General features: G+C 35.2%; 2 protein-coding genes and 1 pseudogene across 2 annotated transcripts; 2 read left to right on the top strand and 1 right to left on the bottom strand.

The window, feature by feature from the left end:
• The first annotated feature begins 751 nt into the window (after positions 1-751).
• On the top strand, positions 752-7,267 carry LOC120636820. The gene is made up of 7 exons (XM_039908383.1): positions 752-971; positions 1,067-1,258; positions 1,344-1,421; positions 2,135-2,777; positions 3,115-3,279; positions 5,731-5,749; positions 6,279-7,267. Exons 4-7 carry the CDS (start codon positions 2,583-2,585, stop codon positions 6,485-6,487), a joined length of 588 nt encoding a protein of 195 aa, XP_039764317.1. The 5' UTR covers positions 752-971; positions 1,067-1,258; positions 1,344-1,421; positions 2,135-2,582; the 3' UTR covers positions 6,488-7,267.
• Positions 7,268-9,997: 2,730 nt separating this feature from the next.
• On the top strand, positions 9,998-14,964 carry LOC120636819. The gene is made up of 4 exons (XM_039908382.1): positions 9,998-11,791; positions 12,089-12,397; positions 13,325-13,671; positions 14,445-14,964. The coding sequence occupies exons 1-4, from the start codon at positions 10,607-10,609 to the stop codon at positions 14,962-14,964; spliced, it is 2,361 nt and encodes a 786-aa protein (XP_039764316.1). The 5' UTR covers positions 9,998-10,606.
• A 3,259-nt stretch (positions 14,965-18,223) lies between these two features.
• Positions 18,224-19,864, bottom strand: LOC120636825 (annotated as a pseudogene).
• Positions 19,865-19,868: the final 4 nt, after the last annotated feature.

Genomic DNA, 19,868 nt, shown 5'->3' with positions numbered 1-19,868 from the left:
GCAGATTCTACCGAGAAGAGCCGGCAAGAAACTCAGTAGTTGCTCTTTTCCAACATCAACATTTACAATCATTTTGCTATCTTGCGGGAGATGAGAGCGAGTCTGGCTGCTTCCATTCTACCTTGTCATTGAGGAATTCATCAAATGTATAGCTGTACTAGATGCGTTTTTACACATTTTTTAAATGTATGCATTGGTAGGTCAAGAATTTCCTTAGGAATCATGTTGTAAAAGCGTATACTCAACCCCACAAAGGAGTTCTGCACCTTTCGCAGACGATATGCAGATATCACTAATTTATGACCGTTTCTGGTAAGTCGATTGTTAATTTCAGCTTTTGATTTATAAAGAGTAATATTTTGCCTCACAAAGACTATATTATTATAAATGTATTGCGAAGCTACTGTAAGAATACCTATTTGTTTAAATTTTTTACGAAGCGATTCGCGTGATCCAAGTTTATATAATGATCGTACGGCTCTTTTCTGTAGTATAAATATACTTTCAATATCTGCAGCTTTTCCCCACAGCAAGATCCCATAGGACATAATACTGTGATAGTATGCGAAATAAACAAGCCTATTGAAAAATAAATACCAATCTGACTTGAAACTGCTGAGTGCGCTGTAGCCTGTATGCGACTGACACTTCAGTACGTTGGTATTTAGTCTATTCTGAGGCTGTATGGTATGTATGTATGGCTGTATGAATCTTTGCCTGTCCTGAGAGGAATTAAAAAACAATATTAGTCTATTGTCTGGTACTACTCTCTAGTATAGTGTACAATCTATGGGTACTGCAGTGGTAAAAATATGAGTTTCGTAATTGTGGAGAAAGAAGGACTCTATTCTATTGTTGTTAAACATGGCAGATAAATATAGAAAGTGTGTGAAGTGTGGTGTATCTGCTGCGTAAGACCCACTTACTTTTCATTCTTTCCCGAGAGCTGGAAAGGCATCTAATTTAGCAAGGTAGGTAATATAGTTTATGTAATTATCACTTCGCCGTTTTATTAAATAACTAAAATATTTTCTAAAAACACCATTAATTTCTTTAACTTCTAAAGTGGTTGAAAGTTGAAAATATTGCTGAAGTGGAGTTGAAAGACTTGCACAAGAGCCATAAGTTATTGTGTAGTAAGCATTTTGATCGCAGTGCCTTCACGAATGAGACGATGAAAAGGTTAAATCCTAATGCTGTTCCAAATTTGTTGTTCCCACCATTATTAGCGGAATTGTCACAAATGGAAGATTCAGCGGTATGATATTTAACACTTTTTTTGTTAATTTTACAAATTTTCCTTTAAAAAAGGGTTGTAATTTTATCTGCATTTTTTATTTCAGAGAACTTCAGTGTCTTCGCAATCTTTTACACAATATCTGCCTAACTCGCCTCTAAAAGGTCAAACACTGCAATTGGACGTAAGTATCATGCATCATCTATAGACTAAAACAGTACACTGCTAGACCAAAGCCCTCAAGAGGGAAGGGTATGTCTATAATCACCATGCTGGGCAGACGGGTTAGTGATTGCATTACTATGAATAGTTTTGCCCGCAGCTTCACTCACATTCAAATAGATAAATGTAAATTATTTTTTATTAGTGTACTACCTGCTGTATACTGTATTGCTATTTAATGGTTAATATATGATAAACTTATAAACTTATGAGATTTTAGAGGAATGTGCAGCGTCCAAATAAACTCATGTGAGTTTCAGAATGCGAAGATTAATAATTTTAGTAGTTTGTGTAATAAAAAAATAAATAAATAAAATAAATAAATAAAAAATAAAATTCAGGTTTTTTTTCTACTGGAAGAAATCTTGTTTTCTTCATTTGTGACAATTTGCATTCAAAATTTTCATGATGATCACTTGAACAGTGAGTGTGAAAGTGTAACAACCAAATAACCTTGTATTTGTATTTTTATTATTATTAGTTTGGATGTTCTGTTATGCTTCATAACAATGTTTTTTCATAATCTTCACCGACATCATCATGCATGCAACTTTCAGGCATGTGGGTTCCATCACAATGTTACTCTTCACCATCAACGCAAGTGATTTGTAATTGCTAAACAAAGTAAAATATACAAACTGTAATATAAATTAAATGGATATTTCTGTATTCCAGATTACTTTTGTGACTCAACCTGTCAATTTGAAGAACACAAAAAAGGCAAAAATTCTGCAGCAAGTAGAAAATCGCTATTAGACTCTCTCTCAAAGAGTGAGTACTTAGAAAAATTAAATGAAAATTTAAAACCTGCATTTGGTGTGCTTTGACAAAGCCAAATGGTTAATACACCTAGAAAATTAAATGGTCGTCGTTGGACTCTAAATGAAAAAATCATAGCACTGGCTATGTATAAAAAATCCAGTGCATGCTATAGATTGCTCAGAAGATTGTTTTGCTTGCCAAACCCTGGTACTTTAAAAAGTCTTTTAAATTAAGTAAATTTACCTTGTGGAATTGACAGTAAAGTTATGGCAAATTTAAAGGAAATTACACTAACACAGTCAAAAACTGATAATTTGTGTACATTAATGTTTGACGAGATGACAATTCGAAAAATAATCGTATGTTATATATTCCAAGAACAGACAAGATTGAAGGATACCAGGATCATGGTTCCCAAGGTAGAAGCCAACAAATAGCATCACATGCATTGGTTTTTATGTTGGTAGGATTAAGAAAAAGGTGGAAGCAACCAATAGCCCACTATTTCTCAGGAGAATCGGTAACAGCTGATAGACTTCAAGCAATTATTAAAGAGGTGCGTAGATAAACACTAATATTTCATAACTGCTCCCTTTACTAAACTTTGTAGTTATTCCATATACAGTAGAAGTAGGGGTGAGAAGTATGATCAGCAAAATTTCAATTACCTTCTAAAAGATATCTTGAACAATTACTGTAATATTTTAACATATTAACTTTAAATAATATTAAACCTATACATAATAACCCTACCTCTTAAATCACTCGATCTAATGATGAAACCAGTAGTTTTAAAGATATAAGCAGAGGAACAGATGGTGGAAAGTACCTTTGTATTATTCTATGCAGATACCTGTTTTATATGTATTTAATCACATTTTTGTTTATTTTAGGTATTGTCAGAATGTTACTTAAACAATTTAATAGTTGTAGCAACAGTGTGTGACATGGATGGAGTAAATGTAAGAGCCATAAATTCCCTAGGGTCCACACTCAGTGGCGTGCCTAGGGTTTTGAGTTTTAGCAAGCCCAGTTACCTAAAGGACAAATTTAACTCGTCATGATCTCCAAGTCACCATTCTTGTTGTGATAAATGACAAACAATATCAACAAATCTTTGAAAAATACTAGGTACGATTAAGTCAGCACGCGAATTATGATAAAGAAGTTTCTATGCAATGTTTGCCAACATTAAAAGTAATCATAGAAATCCCAAGTGTTTCTTTGAGTTCTGCTCTCTTTAATTCTTATGATGACTAGTAATTTATGTCGTAACCAGCCGCGTTCCAACCATTCTTTTCATTAGAAAAAAAATATGCAAAGCCAACAAACAATTTTTAAATTAAATAAATTTACCTGTTGTTCGCCAATTATTTTTTGATTTCGCCACAGAAACAATTTGCACACAATTGGAGCTCATATTTAACAATATTTACTATAATTTGTAAGAATATTCAACTCAAAAAAAACAATAAACTCCTAACTAGTTATTAATCAATAATAATGAATCTGTTAAGTGTCAACTAGTTGAAGCGCAAATAATAACACGCGTGAAGTTGTTTCAATTCGCTCGCTGGTCATCTTCACTAACTTCAACTCGCAATCTGGCATTTGATCTCCATACTAAATTATAACTTCAACTCGCAATCTGGCATTTGATCTCCATACTAAATTATTAAATAATCTAGATTGTCTCTGCTAAATACATGGAAATTTCTATGAGAGAGAGCAGTAAAATAAAAGCCCCGTATAAGCAAATGAGTGTGAGCGAGACAAAGCGGGACCTCCGATCGCGTACGAAGACACGCGAAGAGCGCGATAGTGATAGTTCGGCGCGGCGCCGCGCCGTTCGGCTGGTTGCCACCACAGAGTCTACCTGCCAGAGTAACGTAGTGCTTACAGTAAAGTAGACAAAGAGTATATACATTATTGAGCAAAAGTTAAAAAATTGTATTTATATCCTCATTGCTATCAAGTTATAATTATTTTGTTAATTTCATTTCGGAATAGTCGAGAAAAATTTAAAAGAGATATTTATTGTAACGCAAGCCCGGCTTTTCGGCTTGTATGGTAGTACCGCCATCCACACTAGAGACACCGTAGACAGAGAAGTAAATAGACGAATGGTTGGCGTGCCGCTTGTGAGACAGAGCATATTTGAGAAATGTTGCCATACATTTTTTTTTTACCCCGATTCTAAGGTCCCAGATTTCTGGTCTTCTACCACACTTATAGTTTGTTGGTATTTGTTTATTACTATTTGTTCATACAAAATTTATTTATTTATTTCCAACTTACGACTAGTTTTACAGGAATTTTCCTAATGCACTAGCGTAGATACTTATGCCTACCTACATACTAAACTTTATCAGTGTAGCAAAATGTAGGCATTTGTTTCATTAGAAGCAGCTGCACTTAGAAACATAGCCTAAAGGAACTGCATAATAATTTTTGATGTTCCATAATTAACTTAATTGTAAAATGGGAACATTTATGGAATAACATTAGTACGTTGGTCTGTGAAGCAATTTTGCAGTTTTTTTTATGAGAAAGGATTCTGGCTCGTGATAAATTGGAAGATGAAAGCGGAGCGGCTAGCTTCCAGGCAACTTTTATTAACATTATAAATCTATATATATACAAACTAAAGATGATTTTATAGTAGGCTAATAAACAAAAAGTGTCATAATTATATCATCCAGCATATCCATACAATGAAAACTCAAAAGCTAAATTATTCACTGACCAGTGTTGGAACAGCGTTAGGATACAGAACCGTTAGCTTGTTCTTTTTAATGACCATATTTTTATGAAAGTGTTTGCTGCAAATCTTTGAACTCTTTTTGGGTGTCCAATTAGTGCGACCTGTGGATTCAACCCATAGCAACAATAAATTATGGACCGTAGGAAAACTGGAACAAAATATTTTAAACATAACTTTTAATAATAGTTGGGAGATTCGTTTCTCCGCATAGTATAGTTTTAAGTTTACTTTTCTGTACATGAAAATGGTCAAAGACTATCTTCGATGGATTCCGAAATATTTCGAGGAGTATAAAAAAAAATTAGCTTTAGACTTTACAACGTAGTGCTTGCATATTTGTTGGAGTCAACAAGTTTTTTTCTTACAGTTCCACCAAATACATTTTTTCTCTAATACATCAACATCGTATCATACATCCATGGAATTAAATTTATGATTATTGACACATAAAATTTGAAATTCTATAATTTTAATAAATTAAACAATTTTCATGTTGAATGTAGGCAACACTGCACTCTATTATACTTTAGGTTATGTATGATTAAAATTAGCATAAAACCTTATAAACGATTTATTTTCTATTGCAAATTGTGTTGTATATTATAGAAATATAATAAACGATAATTATTTATACTTTTAGCAAATCAAAAGTATTGTACTTACGAGTGGAACGACAAATCCGTAAATTTACGTTCACTATCACTTTTTACATCCTAAAACACTGCACCGAACCATGTTTTCGCAGAAATTCTTCACGGAAGCTGGTTATTAACAATGTCAAATTAGTTAGGTCTGTATTTTTGTGCTCACAATCCGTTTATCTTGAATTTCTTACTAATAAAAGTATCTCTTACTAATAAAACGATGGCTAACTGTCAAACTTGTTTCGCAAAGTGCTTTGCTAATCCATGAAAAAACCGGCACGCGGTATGAGACAAAAGACCCTATCGCTTTATCTCGTTTATTTACTAGACGTATACATAAGTTGTTCTCTTACTTGTGTGAATGCGACGGATGCTATCCATTTGTCTATTTACTTCTCTGTCTACGAGAGACACCTTATTTTCAACTTCAAGGAAATGAAATTGTGACTATTATGGATCCCCCACATCTCCTCAAGTGTTTTAGGAACAACTTTTTAAAACACAATATTGAATGTCCAGAAAATTTTTCAATACATAGAACAACAGGTACTATCTAAATTTATATATTATGATTAAATTGTATTCTGCAATAGTAAATAAGAAAATTAAGTAAATTGGTAGATACTACAATGTGGTTTTACGATTTCAGGACTGGCAAAATGGAAGCATATCCAAGACTTTTTTAAAGTGGACAATAAAAATTCCAATTTCGTATTTGCACCTGCACTCACAGAACAACATATTAATCCAAATGGGAAACAAAAAATGAAAGTGAAGTTAGCAGCACAAGTGTTAAGTCATTCGGTTGCTGCAGCATTGTTTGCTAAAGTTTCTTCAAGTAAGTTGCTTATATATTAATGTGTATCTTGAGTTGCTACAAATAGGACAAGTCCTACATATCATAACAAAAGACCTTGAATTAAAAAAAACCATAAATGCACACCCTTTAGCATGGTAATATTATTATAGATTTTGAACTTATATATTCAGTAGGTACTTTAGTTTATCAGATATTTATAACAACCGGAAATTGTATGACAATTTAGTAAAGGAAATAAGCAGGCATAGAAATTTACTTTTCCTTTGTTCAGACCAATTTATGCTTATTAAAATTAAATTATGGTTAGTTTGATATTTTATTTTAGTTAATTTAAAAAGAGGTAAGAAATTTTCATCAAATCTCAGTAAATCAAGTGGACATTTAGAGCTATTCTCAGAATTAAAAACATTTTTTAAGAATGTTAAATTTATTGGGGCTCATTGGCCAATGGGTGGATACGAACAATTGGGGCTGTAGAAAGGCTTCGGCATAATTTGCAAAAATTAAAAATACAGGCAATTTCTACCCGAAGACTAAACCAAGACCCTTTAGAAAATCTCTTTGGTTGTATATGGGGCCACTGTGGTTCCAATCCTAACTCAAATGTGCAACAATTTATTGCTGGTTTAAAAAACCAGCATTGTAAATAATTTAAAATATAAATGTAATAGTAAAAATTGTGAAGATGATGCTAACACACTATTAACTAATATGACCACATATTTGAAAACTAGAACGCATGTACCAGTGTCATCACCTAATGAGTTGTACGATATTGATGTTACTGACATTAATGAGGACACAGAGGATAATGCGGAGAACCAGGCATATGCCTATGTATGTGGATTTGTATTAAAAAAACTTAAAAACAATACATGTATTAGTTGCAAAGAAATTATGCTATCGAATTCTATAGAACCAGTGCACATATTTAATAGTTTTAAGGAATATAATGAAAGAAAGTCTAGCTTGAATTATGTTACTGCTGAGTTAATACAATGCGTTGAGTTATGTGCAACTTACATTAATGAATTTTTGAATATGAATTCACATACGGGAGAGTTAAAAAAAACATTAAATAGAAAATTAAAGGACAGAATATCCTTCAGCTGGTTAGATGGATGCATGACTCATAAAGTTGAAAACACTACTCATATTCTTAATAGTGTGTTAGCAATATGCATTAAAAGGTTTTGTATTTTAAAAAACAGAACTTTTGCGGCAGAAGCTAGTAAAAATTCATTACTAAGAAAAATAACTATTTTAAAACATGTATAAAAATAATAAAAGATATAACCAAATCCTATGTTGTGTTTTCTTCACTCTATCTGCATACGAAAAAATAGGTAAAAAGAACTATTTTGCAAACTACGATGGCTGGAATAAAAATATGTAAAACACCGAATTATTATTCTACGGTGTTTTAAATATTTTTATTTCAGCCATCACAGTTCGAAAACTTCCAAAATTTCATTCAATAATTTCCCGCCACAATTTTTGTTGTGTGGAACCATTAACAGATGGCGTGGCGGCGAATAGTCTGCACATTTTTGTATGTAGTTGTACTTCTTCTCCTTGGAGTAATATTGTTCTGTGTTTATATGCCTCTAATAAAAAACTTTATTATTATTATTTATTTTTTTGGTTTTAACAACGAAAAAAAGATTGAATTGAGTTACCATGCCGTAACCACGGCATCCCGCTGATGCAGCAAGCTTCACGAACAATAGGCCAGAGAGGAATGCCAGCTTGCAAATTGAACCACGCAGGGAACAATGGAAAGGAACGTCAGTCTGAAGTCACCTACACACGCGTTAACTATTAATTGTTATTTTATTCATTTAAATAATTTCTGTAATTTTCAATTAATTTTTGATAATTAAATTAATAATTTTTTAAAAAGTCTTTTGTTCACCGCCATATCGTAACTGGCGCAGTCGGTTTTTCGCGAAAATTGGCTGGAATAAAGGCCAATTGAACGGTTCCGACCGTGTAAATCGCGAGGTTGAACCTACGACGGCGGCCCGGACAAAGGATTCCACGTGGAAGGTGTCAGACCCGTAAGGAGATGCTGAGAACGCTGTGGTGAGTACTCTCGCTAATTCAAGTTCCCAAGTTCTATTTCCTTATGTATGTTAGTATTAAGTTCTGTCTAGAAGCTAATTTCGCTAGAGACATAAAATTAAGAGATTTTTAGAGTAGGTAAAAGTCTGACAGTAAAAATTGTTATAGACTTTATTAAAGTTATAGTAGTGCATGTCTAACAGCTATTATCGTGATAGGCAGGTACTATATTATACAAAACAAACATTTTCATCAGTTATTAGATAATTATTTTGCAAAATGTCTATCCCAGATTGCGATACGACTAGTTTTAAATTAATTGCGGATTTAATTCCAAAATATGATGGTAATACAAAGAGATTAAATTATTATATTCGAGAAATTGAAAATATCCTTGCTTTATTAGACGAAAATGCTAAGGTACACCCGGCATTTATATGCCTCATTAAAAGTAGACTCAGTGATACCGCGATTGATGCAATAGCATACGAAGAAAGCCTTAATTCTTGGGACTCCATTAAGGATGCTCTTATACGGAGATTGCGAGAACCCAGGAATGAGATCCAAGTTATGCAGGAGCTCAGTAGGGTGCGGCGTCATAAAAACGAGAACGCTGATATGCTTGGTAGGCGTCTGCGTGAGTTATTAGACACTTTGTTTTCCGTAGGCACCCATTCCAACAAATCATACTATGAAAAAATGGTTATAGAACAGTATACGAACAATTTAGAGTTCCAAGTATCGATAGGGGTGCGAATAGCACAACCCCTCACTTTAGAATCAGCCATAGTCTTAGCTAGGCAAGAGGAAGCTAGACTTGCTTATAATAAGACAAATTACAACAATAACTTTTATAACACACCATCAACATCGGCTCAGGCAAAGTTTAGGGAACCAATACGTGCTTTAAATCAGCCTCAAACCCCTTTATCACCCAAATATATTAACTCACAAAATAATCTAAGTAATACAACTGTAGTTCCACGTCAGAATAACCTGACTCCAGAACAAAGGCAGCAATGGGTACAATCCATGTTACCATGGAAAAACCGTCCAACAACAAATAACTATAGACCTACCTCAGGCAACTTTAGAAACAACATACCACATCAACAGGTTAGTCCCCCTCAGAAGGTGTCTGATGTCACAATGAGATCTGTAAGTAAACCACAAAAACCACAGTTTGCTGCTGAGGAGCTATTTTACACAGGCTCACCGGGAGACTACGAGCAACCAAATCTCGAGGACGAGGAGGACTATGCCGATCAGCAAGGTCAGTACCAAGATTGGGTCAACCAGCAGGAGTATGAACCTCAAACGGAGGACGGAGAGGCCCAGGCAAATTTTCTACAAGGTCAGCACAACGTCGACCAAGGATAATAAAACTAAACAACCACGATAAAGATCACCTGCCGTATATTGTGCTACCAGAATTTCAAGGTAAGTTCCTCATAGACACAGGAGCTTTGCGCTCTATGATATCACCCAGTGTAATACATAACACAATTTTCCAACACCTTGTCGAGTACGAACCCTTTGAAGTAAAGACAGCACACGCTACTACACGGCACAATCAAGTTGCATATTTACCACTTCCCCCTGCATTCAATAGTGACTTAATTCATAAATTCCTTATTTTTGATTTTGACAGGAAATATAAAGGCCTTATAGGGTTAGATCTACTAAAAACACTATCTTGTAATATTGATATTAAAAATAGGCTTTTACATACCGCCAACTCAAGTATTCCTATTGCGTTCGATTACCCAAGTAAGAAAATAACAATAGAGCCAAGATGCGAAAAAATTATATTAGTAAAAACCAATTATGCAGACGGTCAGTACATTCAAGATGAGTTCATATGGTGTAACGGCTTAAAATCCCCCACCGCAATAGTCGAAGTAAGAGAAGGTCAATTTAGAACATCTGTTATTAACTTTAATTCCGAGAAAAGAATAATAGCCAACAATGAAAAGTTTGTTTTAGAACCATACTTTGAGTATACAGAGGTTTGTAATTTAAATCATATACAGGGAAGTTCAGACATAGATAAAGAGTTATGTGACAACTTAGGCAAAATTAGAACGGAACATATGAACGAAGAAGAGCAACGCGAGATAAATAGGATTTGCTACCTTTATAGAGACATTTTCTACTCAGAAAACATTCCACTTTCCTTCACACATACTGTTAAACATCAGCTAAGATTGACAGACCAGACTCCAATTTTTGTTAGAAGTTATAGGCAACCCCCTCAGGAACGCAAAGAAATACAAAATCAAGTAGATAACCTTTTAAAACAGGGTATTATTCGTGAAAGTATATCTCCATGGTCATGTCCTGTACATATCGTCCCGAAGAAACCAGACGCATCAGGAAAAGTAAAATGGAGGTTAGTCATTGACTATAGAAGGCTAAACGATCGAATAGTAGAAGACAAGTACCCGTTACCTAATATATATGACATACTAGACAGACTAGGACGCGCGCAATATTTTACAACACTTGATTTAGCAAGCGGTTATCATCAGGTGGAAATGCACCCCGATGATATAGAAAAAACTGCTTTTACCACCGAGAGAGGACACTACGAATTTCTTAGGATGCCATTTGGTTTAAAGAATGCACCTAGTACTTTCCAGAGACTTATGGATCACATCCTTAGAGGTATAGATAACGTGTTCACTTACTTAGATGACGTCATAATTATATCTACGTCATTACAGGAACATATGGAAAAGCTCAAACAGGTTTTTGATAGATTTAAAATACACAACCTTAAAATTCAGTTAGATAAGTCGGAATTTTTGCGTAAACACGTCACATTTTTAGGACATGAACTCACTGATCAAGGTCTCAAACCGAACCAAGACAAAATCAAAGCGGTTTTGAATTTTCCATTACCTGAGACACAAAAAGACATTAAGAGCTTTCTAGGACTCGTAGGCTATTACAGAAAGTTTATAAAAGACTTTGCCAAGCTTACTAAACCGATGACCTTATGTCTTAAGAAAAAGAGCAAAGTAATACACTCCCCGGAATTTTTAGAATGTTTCAATAAATGCAAACAAATTTTGACCAATGCACCTATTTTACAGTATCCAAATTTTGACGAGTCTTTTATATTAACAACAGATGCGTCAGACGTAGCCCTTGGTGCAGTATTGTCTCAAGGAAAACTAGGCTCAGATAAGCCAGTGGCATACGCATCAAGAACTCTTTCCGATACAGAAGCCCGATATTCCACCATAGAAAAAGAACTTTTAGCCATCGTCTGGGCAATGAAGTACTTTAGACCGTATCTTTACGGGCGAAAGTTTGTAATATATACCGACCATAGGCCTTTAACGTGGCTTATGTCACTAAAAGACCCCAATTCTAAATTGACTAGGTGGAGACTTAAACTGGCTGAGTACGATTACACGGTTGTATATAAAAAGGGTTGACAAAATACAAATGCGGATGCCCTCTCGCGAGTTAAAATTTACCATAAAAGAGTAGATTCACTTGCAGTAAACTTAGACGACAATGACGATGACGATATTATAAATAGAATATTTGACAACGTTCGCCAGGGAGCAGTACAGGATAACGTACCTGCGGATAATAATGACAGTATTAGCGATAATAATAGCACTAACGACAATAACGTGACAGTTAGACCTAACATATTACATAACCCAGACACTGAATCTGACAGTATGAGCGTCGTGTCACTGGACCCTGATAATTTAGTTTCAACAAACTATACCCAGCCTGATAACGAAAATAACGGAATACCAATCTTATCAGATGCTATAGACAGACAATTAAAGCAATTTCATATTAGGTCAACCCCAGGTTCCACATATAGAGTAGAAAATAGGTCAACTAACTCTAGAACGGTAATTAAAGATGTCTTTATTCCAGTGAATAACACAGAGAAAGAAATAGTTCAATTCTTAAAAGAACATACTATTGCCGATCGTGTATTTTACTGCTACTTCTATAACGAAGAGTTATATTTAGCATTTTCTAATGTTTACACAACAATTTTTAATGAGAGAGGTCCTAAGCTCTTCAGATGCAAATCACGCGTTACCTTAGTTGAAAACAAGACGGAACAACAAGAAATAATTAAGAAATATCATGAGGGTAAAACAGTGCATCGTGGTATACAAGAAACGTATAAGCAAATACACAAAAACTACCACTGGTCCCACATGTTGCTTACCATCCAGGCATTTATAAATAAGTGTAGCATCTGTTTACAAGCAAAATATGAAAGAAACCCCCTTAGACCCTCGTTAGCCCTAACGGAAACACCCACTAAACCTATGCAACATATTTTTATGGATTTATATTCTACAGGTGGAGCTACCTTCCTTACTATTATAGATAATTTTTCAAAATTCGCACAAGCAATCCCATTAAACGCAACTAGTAGTGTACATATAGCTGATGCCCTATTTCAGGTTTTCTCAATTTTAGGTACCCCATTTAAAATTACTACAGACTCTGATAGCAAGTTTGATAATGAGGTAATAAAAGAGATGTGCGCTTTACATGATATCAACATTCACTTTACAACGCCGTATAATCCGAATTCAAATTCACCCGTAGAACGCTTTCATTCAACTATAGGAGAAATTATTAGAATCCAACGAATGACTAACAAGGACGACCCTATACAATTAATTATGAAGTTTTCCATCATAGCTTACAACAACTCTATTCATTCTGCAACGGAATATACCCCACACGAGCTACTCTTCGGACACACAGCATCCAGAAACCCACTAGAGTTACATTAACCTAAGCAATTTTACCAGGATTATGTTATCAAACACAAAATGCAAGCCGAAGCTGTACAAGAATGCGTTACGGCGCACATGGCGAAAAACAAGGAGCAGGTAATAGCGAAGCGGAACCAGGCAGCAGAAGAAATAACATTCAAGGTAGGTGAAACAGTTTACAAACAGGTGGCCAAAACAGCGAGAAACGACAAAACCAAACCGGTTTTCAAAGGACCCTATAAAATCATCCATTTTCATCCAAACAGTGTAGCAGAAATTATAGGAAATCACCCTAATTCTAAGTCGATCCGGGCTCACTTCAAACTTCTACGAAGGCCTCATCTTGTTCCAGGACAATCATCCTCGGAGCCTTCGTGTTCCAGGCAAGATCCGAAATAACATTTCAACCCGTAGACAATACGAACGGAGTTTTATTACTTAGACAGGGGCAGATCCTTAAACAAATAGATTCCTTCAACCTTGCTTGCGTTTACAATGTTACTCACTTACATTTAATATCGACAAAATTAATGTCATTATACGCAAGTACTAGAATGGCTGAAAGCAACACCACTGCAAATGAGCTACATAAAACATATAGGGATCAGATAGAACATAAGTTAGATTTAATTACTAAGAAATTAATTTTTATTTCACCTAGAAGTAGAATTAAGCGTGGTATTATTAACGGATTAGGTCATGTAGTAAAGTTGATAACTGGTAACCTGGATAGCAATGACGCAATCCGTTTCGAAAGTGAAATCAATAAAATTCGTACTTCAGTCTCTAAAATTCAAGGCTCGCAAAAGCGAACTTTATCTTTGGCGGAAAATACAATAACAGAATATTCGAATCAATTAATGAAGATAAATGACAACCAGAAGATACTATCGTCTATATTGAAAAATATTACAATAACTTCCAATGCAGTCGAAAACCAGTTACACTTTTTAGAAATATACGTTCAAATAAGTTTTAGTTTGCAGATTATTTTAGATAAGATGATGTTGCTAAAAGATGCCGTATCATTTTCTCAATTAGGCATAATGCACCCTAGTATTATAAGCCCTAGAAATTTAGTAACAGAAATTAATAATTTACAGAAGTACTTTTCGTTAAATCCCATAGAAAAAATAAGTATAGATAATATTCATAGGACAGAAAGGTCTATCAGCGTTAAAGCTTATAGTACAGAACATTCGCTAACATTTATACTAGAAATCCCGTCCATTCAACCCACTACATATGATTATATACATATCTACTCCCTACCCAACAACCGTAACCTTACCATTATACCAAAATCCAAATTCCTTGCACTTGGAAGCGATGAGTACGCTTATCTAGAAGAAAACTGCAAGAAGATAGCTGAAGACACCCAGCTCTGCAAAGCATTAGACACGAGATCAATAGAGAAGTCAGAAGATTGCATCATTTCACTCATTAAACAGAAACCTGGTAACTGTACTCATGCTCGTATACACCTGAAACGAGGAAAACTACAGAAGATTCAAGAAAATACATGGCTTATAGTATCAAATGAACCGGAAGTTGTGAAAACGCAGTGCGGCCAGAAAACCGAATATAAAAAATTAGCAGGAACATTCCTCGCCAACCTAACAGAGGACTGTCAAATTAACCCAGATAAGCCTACTGTCCTATATTTAGGACAGTAGAAATAAAAAAAAATATCAGAATACCCTCTTTATCTAAGATTATTTAGTCTTATGATTTGCAGTAAGAAACGTGTCAGCTTTATTAGAAAAAATAAAAAGACAGTTATTTTAACAGTTTTTACCTTATATTTTACCTTATAAGTGTGTAATAAAAGTGCGTTGCAGACATGGCAAATGACAGGTATGTATAAAAAGTTATATTTTACTCGTGAGTTGTTTTTTTCTGTGTTAATATCTAGTTGATAACCTTAACTTTTGTACTAAATAAATATTCTAGCAAAATAATATAAATAAATTACGTATAACTTGTTACAAATACTAGCGTACTATATATAGGACAGTAGGATAATATACATGATTTTAGTACAATAATACAACTTTTTCTTTACAGACCGTTAGCTGCGCATGAAATTTTAGATGCTTTAGAAAATGTTTCTGATAATGAAGAAGATTATAGAGAACGACTGATATGTATTCTACCTCCTCCTGTTGATCCTGACTGTCTCACTGACGAAGATTCGGGTGAAGAAGATAATGTAACTTTGAATAATTTGCCACGAAACATTCTGCTTCAACCGGCTGAAGTAATGATTCAAGGGCAGATTATGGTGAGTGATACAGAAGAAGAACCTTCTGATTCTACAGGTCGAACTAAACGTAGGCGTACCTACGAATGGAGAAAACGGGACTTGGCAAAAAATCCCGTGAATTGGCCAGATGTTCAAGGCGCTTGCCAAGATAAGCGCCCAATTGAGTGGTTTGAATTTTGATTACAGAACGACACATGACAACACGTTCATTATTGCTAAATGGCATGACAATAATATATTCAGTATTGCTTCTAATGCTGTAGGAAAAAATCCTAAACAATCTGCCAAACGCTTGTCCCAAAGTGAAAAGAGAAACATTGTCATAGAAGAACCACATATGGTGTCCATCTATAACAAATATATGGGAGGAGTGGATCGGTCTGATGAAAATATTTCACATTACCGAATTGGTATACGAGGTAAGAAATGGTACATGCCGTTGCTCACACACATGATTGATCTTGCCGAACATAATGCATGGCAGTTATATAAAATAAATCATGGAAAATTGGATCATCTTGGCTTTCGCAGAAGGGTAGCAATTGCTTTGATTGAATCAAACAGAAAAAATGCCAAAAGAGGGCCTAGCCGACCCTCCCATCATGAACATGCTGATAGTCGTAAAGACCAAATGAATCATCTGGTTATTCCTCAATCGAAGCAAACACACTGTCGTCAATGTCACAAAAAATGCTTGACACGTTGCAAGAAATGTGATGTTGGAGTGTGTGTCAAGTGTTTTGAAACATATCATTCATAAATAGTGTTAATCTAGTAAATTACATATAACAATGGGTAATATAATCAATAGTTATCTAATAAACTACACTTTTTGATTACATTCTGTTTTGTCATAAATGGTCTTTTATTTCCTCTTATTATCCTACTGTCCTACATATAGGACGGCTGTTTCCCTGAAAGCCTTACACTTAATTTTTTTTTCATAATTTTTTTTATGTTGCATAAGATCTAATAAACTAAATAATGTAACTTTTTTCAAAATTTTCAGAAAATTTTAGTTTCAGGCTTATCTGGGTTAATATTATGAACAGAACAATAAGAACACACACCACTAGTACCACCATCAATGAAATAATCCCATTACCTAACGAATACCTCATACCACAGAAAGAAGCCCAATACGAGATTCATCTTGAAGACGTCTCATTGGATAGTGTCCATGAACTGATAAACAAAGCTGAAGACATTGAAGAAGTCGAACCTGTCAACTGGACCTATATGATGGCAATCCCCAGTTGGCCCACATTGCTCCTCTACACATTCGTAATATCCGCAATAAGCTGGAGAATATACAGTTTCAAGAAACATACAGCGGTAGCAAGTCGCGAGGACGCTCCTGGAAGCTCTAGGACTAGCTTCCATCTTAAGGAGGGAGGAGTTACCATGCCGTAACCACGGCATCCCGCTGATGCAGCAAGCTTCACGAACAATAGGCCAGAGAGGAATGCCAGCTTGCAAATTGAACCACGCAGGGAACAATGGAAAGGAACGTCAGTCTGAAGTCACCTACACACGCGTTAACTATTAATTGTTATTTTATTCATTTAAATAATTTCTGTAATTTTCAATTAATTTTTGATAATTAAATTTATAATTTTTTAAAAAGTCTTTTGTTCACCGCCATATCGTAACTATTGTCGTACATTTTTTGCTAACAGAGTTCACAACCGGCCACATCGGTTGTTACTCAGTAGTATCATAGTATGTCGTCAACTATTAGTAAGTCTGCTTCACAAGACCGTTGTTTTGCGATTTACTTGGTGCAATTTAGCTTGTCTAACGTGTTTTTTACAAGTACAAGAAGTAACGGCCAGGACGGACCGTGTTAAGTGCGTGGCACAGCACCCTATGGAGCATTGGCTGCTGTGTTCAATACCCCCATATTGAACGTCCATATATGGAATTATGAAACACACATATAGGTCAAAAGATCTGAGGTAAGGCACCCAAACATTCTTATAAATGAATTGTTATAGTGCTTCTAACTCCTTTAGTATGTTAGGGCTGTGTACAAAGAAGTTGCGATCTATGTTCATAAGCTTAATAAAGTAATATTATTATTTTGACGGCCGATTGGCACAGTTTGTAGCGAGCATGAATGTTTTTCAGTATCTGGGTGTTTAAGTCTTAGTACGGTAAAAGTATAGATATCCGGTACTTGCGTACGAGGGTGGGAGTGGGAGTGGGGAGGTAGGGGAAGCCCCCCCCCCCCACCTTTCCCCTTTGTCGGAAAAGTATAGTTTTCGAATAATGATTTTTTTTATAAATCATAACCTCACTTCTTTTACATAGGAATATTGACCTATATATTAAATATCCTATGTTAAATATACCTTTTTAGTGTCAGATTCTAGGGGACGTCTCGCTCCGCTCTGCTTCGCTCGGCTCTCAATGGTCTTTTATGTTCTAACCTAACCTAACCTAGCTTCTTAAAATAGATCTGACCTATGTATTAAATATCCTATGTTAAATATACCTTTTTAGTGTCAGATTCTAGGGGACGCCTCTCTCCGCTCCACTTCGCTCGGCTCTCAATGGTCTTTTATGTTCTAACCTAACCTAGCTTTTTAAAATATATTCTGACCTATAAATATATTAATTATCCTGTGTTAAATATACCTTTTTTCTATGATAGTGGTAAATGAAACAATGGAAGTTTTATTTTAATTATTTAATTAATTTTATATACATGTTTTATACCTTGCATTACTTCAAGGAATGGATCCTTTTTATATTTCTCAATATTTCGCCTCCACAAATATTCAACTATGACGTCTGCAATTGTGTATTATTGTAATTTTGTTTTTTAAAATATCTTTTTATCGCTCTCCATTGGGACTCAATTCGTTGAGTATGAGTCCCATCTTCAGCCACAAATGGATTGTCTGGGTCTGAGTGGTTGACTTTTTTATGGATGTACCCGTGTTCTGCCAAGCAATCATATGCCCGCCAACAATCTGTATGAACTGTGGTGCCAGCAGCCACGTGTTTCTTTATAAGTGGCACCAGCACCTCAGCAGATCTAATATTGTCCGGGCACACCTCTAGTCTGAGATCCTCAGACCCATCTTCAATCATACCGAGAACCCAGTGTCCTTCTATGTGACATCCTACAACAAGTAAAATTAATTTTAGAAATTTAGCATGGCAAAAAGTAGATGTGAAAAGTCATCTTACTTATATGTATGTTACCTTTATTATATTTGCGTTTTCCAAATTTGCTCTCGTCAATCTGCACGATTTTGCCTGGGCCACCAATCATTCCCGAAAACTAGTTTTTCAAGGTGGTAAATAACAACCACTTCTCTACAATAATTAAACCAATCACTTATTGTGTTTCGGCTTAAACATTGCTGTTTCTCTCTTTTGTATGGGTCTTCATGAATTGTTTTATTATAAGACCATCCTTGAGAATATGCATAGATCAAATAATATACATGTGGTAAATCAAGCACAACATTTTCAAAAAAAGTTCCTAGTCTTCGGGAGATTTTAACTCCACTGCCTCCACCTTTCTTCTTACAGGATGCTTTGGCACATATAAATGTGCCGAAAGATTTGCAGCCAGTTGTGTAACATATTTTCATTAATGTTTTATGTTTTCCGCAACGCCGTTCCTTAAGGACCAGCCCTTCATCTTCACTATATCGAACACATTGCTCATTTGTTCCGAGTTTGCGCACGATATCCATCAGATTCCACATGAGTAGAATCTCTGAAACGTATAGCCCACGATTCACGTAGTCGCCGTCGTCGTCGACGTAAATGGATGATGGTGGCTCCAGTTGAGCGTCAGGCGCCGAAGAGGGCCCCGCTACGGGTTCGTAATCGCCCATTCTCAGGTCCGGTAAGCAAGCCAAAGTCCAAAGAATTGCAATCCAATTGAGTCCAGAAATAAAGCCAAGGTCAAACGTAAAAGCGATCAAAAAAGTCCAAAAACAGAGCAGAAGTCGTCGTAAAAACAGAGAAAACACAGCACTTCACAACAAAGAACATTCGCGTGACCACTAGAGAAACGGAATGACGATTGACATTTGACATTGACGGACGTTCGCAAAATGGCCGTCGACAACGTTCCGTTACACACTTTTTTGTTGTAACTATTCATAAACTATACCAAATACATATCTAGCTGCATTTCGTTATACGCAATTTTTAGTGAAATTTATTTTTATCGTAATTAATTCAAAATGCATTTCCGAAATCCAAAAACAGTGTATATGGACCAAGTTTAACCCAGACAAAGCTCCTAAGCAAAAAACATATGTAAAATCAAGTACCGGATATCTATAC

Source organism: Pararge aegeria, assembly GCF_905163445.1.
Source record: "Pararge aegeria chromosome W unlocalized genomic scaffold, ilParAegt1.1 SUPER_W_unloc_3, whole genome shotgun sequence".
In the NCBI taxonomy this organism is placed as follows: domain Eukaryota; kingdom Metazoa; phylum Arthropoda; class Insecta; order Lepidoptera; family Nymphalidae; genus Pararge; species Pararge aegeria.
This window is presented reverse-complemented; position numbering and strand designations above follow the sequence as displayed.

Excerpts from the sequence above, each read along its gene's own strand:
- LOC120636819 (XM_039908382.1), top strand. The coding sequence starts at position 10,607 with ATGAACGAAGAAGAGCAACGCGAGATAAATAGGATTTGCTACCTTTAT. Across the intron at positions 12,398-13,324 it reads GGTCAACTAACTCTAGAACG|GATTATGTTATCAAACACAA; the intron begins GTAATTAAAGAT and ends CAATTTTACCAG. Across the intron at positions 13,672-14,444 it reads TCGGAGCCTTCGTGTTCCAG|GACAGAAAGGTCTATCAGCG; the intron begins GCAAGATCCGAA and ends TAATATTCATAG.
- LOC120636820 (XM_039908383.1), top strand. The coding sequence starts at position 2,583 with ATGTTATATATTCCAAGAACAGACAAGATTGAAGGATACCAGGATCAT. Across the intron at positions 2,778-3,114 it reads TTCAAGCAATTATTAAAGAG|GTATTGTCAGAATGTTACTT; the intron begins GTGCGTAGATAA and ends TGTTTATTTTAG.